A 9514-nucleotide genomic window follows, 5' to 3' on the forward strand; every position below is an offset into this window, starting at 1 on the left:
GAATAGGCCAAATTGTGCAACCATTGTCATTAATCAGTTTTAGAAGAATTAAATCACTCTAAGAATATCCCTGTCCCCATTTACTGCTACCTGTTCTACCCTCTGCCCCAGGCAACCACTAATCTATCTCCATAGATATGCCTGTTCTAGACATTTCACATAAATGGAATGAATCATCCAGTATTTAGTTTCTTCTATCTTATTTTTCATTTAGTATAATGTTTTAGGGTTATCCATGCTATGGTAGAATCAGTACCTCATTTCTTTTTATGGCTGAGTAATGTTCTATGGTATGGATGTACCATATTTTGCTCATCCATTCATCCGTTGATGGACATTTGGTAGTTTCCATTTTGGGGCCCTAATGAATAATCCTGGCCACCCTATCTTAAAGAACAATCCTTTTCTACTCTCCTACACATACTTCCTGTTTTTCCCTATGTTATTTTCTCTAGCATACCACATGCCTTATTTATTTATTTTGTATATTGTTTATCTCCTTCAATAGAATGTAAGCTCCACAAAACAGACTTTTGTCTCACATGGATCAACATCATGTATGTCTGGTATATAGTAAGAATCAGTAAACATTTGCTAAACCAACAAAGGAAAAAGTGAGTGGATGAATTGGATGTTTACTATACGCTGTATTAAAAATATTTTATGATTTATGTGGCTTGGAGTTTCAGGAATATTACTATTTTTAACCTCTTCGATGGCAATTTAGGATACATCAGGGTACTTTCCAGAGATTGCTGATAGCTGTGAGTTTTCACCCTGTGACTTTGCTCATATACTGTTAGTGTTATAAACACTCTGTAGTAATGGCGTCTAGGCATGGCATCACATTCAGCATAAACACATTGATCTACTCTGGAAAGGGAGCTTGTCAGAAAGCACAGTATCCGCTTGTTTCTTTGAGACTTTGTATTTCTCTATATTTGGAGTCTTTGTCTTTCTTTGACAACAAGGTAAGTTTGAATATTGGATTAGAAAGTACTTGAAGACAAAATATTGTTGTAATTTCTCTTACAATATAGTTTCATTTATTAATGAAATGTCTTTAAATAAAAAAATTGATTTACCTACTTTAAATTTATGTGATTTTTATCTGAAAGGTTTTTCTCTTTTGTGCTTTCCTAGGTAGTGATTTTTTTCTTACTCTAAAAAATGTTTAACTTATCTCTTTTTGATGCAGATAAATACAGAAGAACATGTGGATGCAACCGATCAGGAGGTTATCTTATGGGATCGTAAAATTCCTGAGGACATCCTGAAGGAAATAGCCACCCCCAAGGAGGTACCAGCAGAAAGTGTTACTGTCTGGATCGACCCACTTGATGCTACACAGGAATATACAGGTAATTTTAAAATTAAAATTGATCTCAAACTTTAGATTGTTGTTATGTATCAGAAAATCAGAATGTGAGCAGGTGTTATGTACATGGTAGTAGATATTTTTCCAATCTCAGACAACTTTTCCATTAGATTTTAAGACAGAGAGCTGGATTAATGCAGTGTCATATAACCCATTTGCACTGGATCTGTTATTCTCAGTGCCTCCCCCCCAACCAATTTATGTCATACTCTTTTTTTATATAAATGTATATATTATTATTTTTTAAAAATTAATTTCAGAGAGGAAGAGAGAGGGAGAGAGATAGAAACCTCAGTGATGAGAGGGAATCATTGATTGGCTGCCTCCTGCACACCCCCTATTGGAGATTGATCCTGCAACCCAGACATGTGCCCTGACTGGGAATTGAACTGTGACCTCCTAAATCAAAGGTTGATGCTGAACCATTGAGCTACACTGGCTTATTGGTGATGTGGCTCATTGTGTCACTGATTCTTCAGTGAAGGGGAGTTTTATCAGTTACAACAAATGGTTCCTATTTGGCACTTACTTATTGAGGTGCTTGCTTATATATTGAGTTATGTGTTATTTAGATATTTATGTAGTCAGAATACAATATTTACCTGTGATAGTGGGAATTTTGATTTTATTGCATATATCTCTACTGTTAAAATTCAAAATAGTAAACCCTAGTCACCCAGAGAGCAAATAATTAGCAAAATAGAATTACCACCCTACCCCTATTTTCATTCTTTTTACCTAGTGTTAGTTCAGATTTCATTTCTGTGGACCCTTTCCTATGCCTTGCTTCTTACAGAGGTATCTAATGCTTGCCTTTTCTCTGTTCTCTTGGTACATATGTTAACGTTGGTTGCTTATACATTTTCTTCCTTCTAGGTGGTAAGTTCTCTGAATGTGGGGGCTTCTGCTTTGTCACCTTGATATTCTAGAGCTTAAGCACTGAACTTGACCCTTAATAGACACTCAATAAGTAACTATTTCGAGAACAGGGAGAATACACTATATTGTATATCTAATAATAACTGAAATTATAAAACAATATTGTGCATAAAATGTTTTTCTGAAACTGAGATTGGCCTGATCATATAATAGTGATATGTTGTGAGCTCATCCCTTGTGCAGAGATGGTTATTTTTTAAATTTAATACTAAAATTAATACTAAATAATTTTAGTATTAAATTAAAATAATTTTAGTATTTAAAGATGAGTACTTAATTAGTGTCTGTACTTTACAGATGAGGAAACTGAATTTAAATAATATGCTCAAAGAAATACAGCTAATAAAATGGTAATCTGGGGGAATAACCCAGGTAATTTGCTTATAAAACCAAAACTCAACTACTTCCTTAAACTGGCTCTTACTTCTAGACTCTTTGAGGGGATTGTTGACTGTGAAAGACATTTTATAAAATGTACATACATTTTTAATGAAGTAAATTATAACATTCTATCCTGAATTTATATGTTACTTTAACAATTGTGTTTGTTTGTTTATTTCTTACAGAGGATCTTCGAAACTATGTCACTACTATGGTTTGTGTGGCTGTATATGGTAAACCTGTCCTAGGAGTAATACATAAGCCTTTTTCTGAATATACAGGTAAGAAATATGTTAGAGCAAGAGTTAATGTTATTATATCATTTGTCTATAGCAATGGTTCTCAACCTTCCTAATGCTGCGACCCTTTAATATAGTTCCTCATGTTGTGGTGACCCCCAACCATAAATTGTTTTCGTTGCTACTTCATAACTATAATTTTGCTACTGTTATGAATCATAATGTAAATATCTGATATGCAGGATGTATTTTCATTGTTACAAATTGAACATAATTAAAGCATAGTGATTAATCACAAAAATAATATGTAATTATATATGTGTTTTCCGATGGTCTTAGGCGACCCCTGTGAAAGGGTCATTCGACCCCCAAATGGTTCGAGACCCACAGGTTGAGAACCGCAGGTCTATAGTATTTACCATCCTGTCAGAATCTCAACTATAGCTCAGTAATTATTAGAGTCAATCCCCTCCCCTACCGCGCCCCTTCACTGGCTACAGTAAGGATTTTATTGTTGGTCCTCAGACTACATGACAAAGCAGGGCTGTCTAAACTTTCTTTAGCGTATAGACAATGTATAATGAAGATGAGAGATTCTTAGTGTATTGAGGAATACAGCTATATGGATGCCCCAGTAGCTGAGGTCCAGGACTCTTACACGTTGGATTCTGTGTGGATTCTGAGATCCACCCTGAAGTGGTCTTAACAAAATCTGTTGTCATATCAGGAAATGAGCTTGATCCTGTGGTGGTTAAGGGCATATTATGGTGCTTAAGGGCATTGCCAACCTCAACACATAAAAAGTGGATGGTGTCACTGTGAAAATCTCAATAGCAGTACTAATACACTTAATATAGTATGTAAGTGAGGGATACAATTACTATTAGTATTCCCACTTAGATATGAGAAAAATGAGACTGAGAAAATTGATACATTCCTCAAGCTCATCCAGCTAAATTAGAGGAGGAATTAACCCAGGAATTTTGTGCAAATCAGTATAGCACATCACTTTTATAATTATAATTCCATGAATACTAACATTTGTATAGTATTTAGTAGTTTGTAGTATACTTAAAGCTATCTCAGTTCAGCTTTTTGATAACTATGTGATAAGGAAAAACGTTATTGTCATTTATAGATGGAAAAGGGGCTTACCAGCTCTTACAATGAAAACCATACATTTATAAATGTTACTGTAAGAGCTAACTACTCTTTTTGAATGTCTCACATTTGTTTTAGTGTTTTCAGTTTATAAAATGTATTGACATAAAATCACTTCAGCCTTAAAATAACTCTGGGAAGAGTGTAAAATAGGAATTATAGTGACAGTGATGTTTTTAATAAAAAAGAAAATAGGCATATTAAAGTTCAGGACAGGGCTTAAGTCTTTGAAACCCTCATTCTTTTGACAATGTCCCTTATTGCCTCTTCTATAGCAGGATTTCCTTTAGCTGCATAGAAAGTAAATCTGATTACAGTGGTTAAACAAATACAAGCTTTATTTTCTCACCTACTAAGACAGCCAAAGAGTAGGGATTGTTTAGTGGCTTTATAATGCTGTTAAGCTGACTTTTCTGTTTTTGCTTTTTTCTTAGAAGATGGCTTTTTATTTTATACTCCAAGTTTGGTGCTTCCAGTTTCCATGGGTCTATGCTAGGCAGGAAAAAAGAGGAAAGAAGATACACAAAAGATCTATTCTAGCCTTTCTTTGTATTAACTTGGCCCTCTCCTTCATCTCATTGGCCCGATGTCACATGGCACCCTTAGCTACAAGCAGAGCCTGCTACTTCAAAGAGAATTAGAACTGTAATAAAGGGAATGCAGAGGAAATTGATGTCAGATAAGCAAATAGATTCACATTCTTTGGGCCCTAGATTCCACATATGTTCATTTTAGGGGGAAAATTGGGATAGGAAACTACCCATTGAAAAAAAAACCTTTATTTTATAAAAATATGTATTTCTCCCCGTAGGCTTATCTAATGCCTTAGAATAAAAAAGCCAAAAATCTCTAACTTAAAGGCATAAGTTGTGTTACAAAAAACTCTTTGTAAATTACTAATGAAATGCCCTGTTCTTCTGTGATACAGCTTTCTTGCCCAGCATACTGGAACATAAGGTGCTTGCTAGTCAGCAGATACCCAGAATAATCCATAGTCCTTAATTAGGTGTAGGTTGACCTACTATTCCTGGATCAAAGGTTTGTTTGGTGTGCCTTATTCTTGGACGGTTATTTTCAGATCTAGACTGTATATTGATGTTTGCAGAATACCAACTGTCAAATAGTGTGTTTACCAGAATTTAGCAACACAACTATAATAAATGGGAGGTAAATATTATTGGCGGCAGTTTTTTCAAAGCTGACGAAAATTCTTACCAGATTTAATTAGAATTAATTCATTGAATTTGAAATTCTTAGAAGCAAGAGATACTTGAGTAGTATTTTAATAAAGTAATGTATAAATGTATAAGTGTAATATATCCATGTGGTGAAAATTGTAGCTATTAAAAATAAGTTGTAGCCCTGGCCAGTGTGGCTCAGTTCAATTCCTGATCAGAGCACATGTTATTTTTGTTGGACTTTTTAAAAGCATATCTTACAGAGAGAATAAACACATTCTGTAAGCTGTTATTTTACCTTTTCACCATTACCTCCTCATCATCAATCATTAGCATTTAAGTACCTACTGTGTTTTTTAAGGTGATTGAAATAATTTTGTTCATAGAAATGTTATGACAATGTATGGAATTTATGTAACATGAAATATATTTTTAAAAATACTAAATTAGTAATTTTTATCTAAAATTATTCTGGTATGCCCTAGCTGGTTTGGCTTAGCAGATAGAGTGTTGGCCTGTGAACGAAAAGGTCCCAGCTTCGATTCCAGTCAAGGGCATGTACCTCGGTTGCAGGCTCCTCCCTGGCGGGGGCCTTGGTCAGGGCATGTGCAGGAGGCAACCAATCGATGTGTTTCTCCCACATCAATATTTCTGTCTGTCTTTCCCTCTCTCTTCCACTCTCTCTAAAATAAGTGGAAAAATATCCTCAGGTGAGGATTAAAGAATAAATAAATAAAATAATTCTGGTACTATCTACTGAGATAATGCTATCTTAATTCTCTTACACAATACTGACCTCTAGAGATACAGCATTGTAAATTCACTTCTTAGTAAAATCATATTTTGGGGTCATTTAAAAAAATTTAGAGGATTTTTATTTTTTTCTTCTGTCTTTTTAAATTTTTTCTTTTTAAAAAATTTTATTAAGAATAATTTCAAATATAAAATTGTAACAAATTTTTATATACAGTAGTCTCCTCTTATTGCAGTTTTATTTTCTGTGGTTCAGTTACCTGAGATCAACCACGGTCTAAAAATATTAAATGGAGAGTTCCAGAAATAAACAATTCATAAATTTTAAATTGCTCTCCCTTCTGGGTAGTGTGATGAACTCTCATGTTGTCCTGCTCTGTCCCACCCAAGATGTGAGTCATATTAAACTTTTCACATAATAATTTTATGATCTATTAAAAATGAAAATGGGATTTTCTAACTTTTTTTCTACATATAATAGCTAGAATTTTTCTATAAGGGAAATTTCTCCACCAACTGAAGTTATTAATTTGTCTTGAAATATTGTTCTTACAAGATAAGCGTATAACTCTTTTCCTAAACCAGTTCAATTAAGGAGTTAGGGTGAAAACTACCTGCAGTGAGAACAAATGTTATTTTCAGGTGGGGGAAAGAGCAGGCTTTCTCCTTTTTATATATATATATATACTTACGGTCTCATGGATTTTTATATATTCAGTGTGGTTCAGACTAGAATTACTGTTTCTTAGGTTAAATTTGTTTGTTTACACCTTAATATTATATGATCCCTTTCTTAAGGAATTATCTGTTGGTTCTCTCCTGTGAGCAACAATTAAGTCAGCTTATTTTAGCCTTCTTCTTGTCCACCCACCATTCATATCTTTTTTTATGTTTATCTTTCTACACTATTATTTAACTCTTCAGATTGAAATGGTATCTTTTGAGCCTCCCCAAGCAACTCTGAGATAACATTTACATATCTTTATTCTTCCATCTTTTTCTTATCTTTGGTTTCCTCTTAAATTCATTAAATTTATTGATTGCACCCTTTTTTCTTGGATAATGTAGACATTGTTGAACTGCTGTGGTATTTGTGTGGGCACATGTTGATTCTTGTTGGCAAAAAGGCTGATAATTGATTTTCTTTCCCTTGGAAGTGGCTTGGTCTTTTTTGCCTGGAATGCCAAAGAGCTTTATCTTTGTAGTCTAATAATAGAGCAATGCTCTATCTCTGATTCAGATTTGGCATTCTGGTCGGATGTCTACATAGTATGTCTCTCAATGTGGACAATTAGGTCTTTTATTTCAGGAACATTTTCTTGAATCATAATTTTAAAGATTAGTTCTCTTTCATTATTTTGCTTTTCTTTCTGAGGGACTCCTAATGTATATTTGTTTTCTTTCACTGATTTCTGTTTCTATCACTTTCTCATTCCTTTTATTTGTTTAATTTTTTTGCTTGTCTCATTGCTTGCTATGCTTTTGGACAAGTCAGTTGTCCTTTGTGTATTCTGATTTAGTGGGGAGTCTTCAGTGATTTTGTCTTTTATTTTTCTTGTGTTATGAGTTCCCATTTTATGTCTTTCTATTGTTTGTTCATCTTTTCTTGACTTTTTGTTCCATAGCAAACAAAAACATTTTAAAAATGTTTTTGATTTTTTAGAGAGAAAAGAAGGGAGAAGAATAGAGAGATAGAAACATTGTTGAGAGAGAAACATCAATTGGCTGCCTCTTACATGCTCCCTACTGGGGATCCAGCCCCCAACCCAGCATGTGCCCTGAGTGGGGATCAAACCAGTGACCTCTTGGTTCATGGGTTGATGCTCAACCATTGAGCCACGCCAGCCAGGCTCTTTTTTAATGTTGTTGCTTATTTATTTTTAATAATGTTGGAATGCTGTATTATAGTTTTTCTCTGCTTTGTATAAATTTTCAAGTAGCCTGAAATGTTTTAATCTTTATTCTCTGTTTTCTAATATTTTTCAATGGACATTGTAATTTTACATTTTTTTCATATTTGGCCAGCTACTGTGGAATCATTTGGAGGCTGGCAATTCTCAGTTCAGGAGCTCTTTTCTGTTAGCATGAGGAAGGCATTATCTTTATTGTCAGGCATCTTTTGTTTTCTTCTTTCTTATTCGATCCCATCTTGTTTCAACCCCTTCCTTCTCTTTAGTTTTATTTGCTGTCTTCCAAATTATCTCTCTTTTCAAGAGACATCCTAAAATGTGTTGTACAGCATCACTTTTGGTTTCATATCTTCTCTGAGCCTCTTCTCACTGCTCTATTACCAAGTTTCAGGACTTTTTCCTTCTGGGAATAAATCCTAGCTGACTTTCTGTCACCACTGAGGTCCTCTGATCTCTTGGCACTTTGTGAAACTCCTGCCATGTTCCCCACACGGGTCAGTTGCAGCTCTGATTCAGCTATCTTCAGTGTTTATTCCCCTTATTATGAATTTGGGTTGATAGCTATCCTCTCTCTGCTACTTATAGGCACTGATTAAGGGAGTTTGTATTTACTCTCCTTGTTGCTATGTGGGGTTTTTAGAAAGAAGTGTGAGAAGAGTCCAGGAGACTGTCATCATCCTTGGGGAACTCAGAAACCCAGACTCTCTTAATTTTTTTGATTTTTCTTTTTCTGCAGCCAGGAATATGTAGTAATGCAGCTGCTTTCATTGCTAGCCATAGTCGACTACATTTTATATCATAGTGAGTGACCAGTAGAACAACAATCTAATTGGGATAATTCTGAGTAAGTTTTGTTTTCTTGTATAGTTTGGTAGACAGTGAAGAACACTTCTAAACCAAGAAAAACATTTCGACCCATCTCTGGAGTCTCCCCTTCTTCTTAAAAACTTCTGTTCTTTTTTGAAATCTAGTACCTTTTTTATACTGTTTGATAAAGCAGATACGTAAACCTAACTCACCTCTTTAATAATTTTAAAATTTAAATTATCCAGGGTAATTAGTTGTGCTTATGTCATAGGTTGTCAGGGGTTGGGTTCTCCAGGAATGAGACTTTGAGAGAGAGGTTGGCATGCAGAATGTTCACGAGGGGTGGCTTGGGCTTCCATTTGCGAAGGGAGGAAGGGAGCTGGCTTAGATGCAAGGAGCAGTTGAGTTGCAGTGCGATCCAATGAAGAAGTCTCAGCTGCCACCCCACAGGGAGCTCTGGAGCTTAGGAGATCTTAAACCAAGTGTGTGTTGTTATCTCTGGCGGGGCAGGATTATATGGTCTTTTTTAGCTTTGTCTTAATAGATGCCTATTTTAATGTAAAAAAAAATAATAAACATAGTACTCTGTCCTCAGGAAAAAAGAAAGCTTCTGTTTTAGAAAAAAATATAAGTAACTCTGTGGAAGAGAATTTTTTTCAGTCTCTCTTGTACTTTGAATTGAGGAGTTTAAAACTCCAGTGCTATTAATGAATATTATATTTGCTTTTCAGCTTGGGCAATGGTAGATGGTGGGTCAAATGTGAAAGC

General features: G+C 34.7%; 1 protein-coding gene across 1 annotated transcript in view; it reads left to right on the forward strand.

Annotated features, from left to right (window-relative positions):
• Positions 1–1174: 1174 nt before the first annotated feature.
• Positions 1175–9514, forward strand: part of IMPAD1 (inositol monophosphatase domain containing 1) — a 16246-nt gene continuing 7906 nt past the window's right edge. Inside the window, exons 1-3 of the mRNA XM_006769058.2 lie at positions 1175–1361; positions 2884–2979; positions 9478–9514. The exon at positions 9478–9514 is cut by the window's right edge and continues 161 nt beyond it. Of these exons, the coding sequence (XP_006769121.1) occupies positions 1193–1361; positions 2884–2979; positions 9478–9514 (302 nt within the window). The 5' untranslated portion in view covers positions 1175–1192. The remainder of the gene's footprint in view (positions 1362–2883; positions 2980–9477) is intronic.

This window comes from Myotis davidii, unplaced genomic scaffold (assembly GCF_000327345.1).
Source record: "Myotis davidii unplaced genomic scaffold, ASM32734v1 scaffold1, whole genome shotgun sequence".
NCBI lineage: Eukaryota > Metazoa > Chordata > Mammalia > Chiroptera > Vespertilionidae > Myotis > Myotis davidii.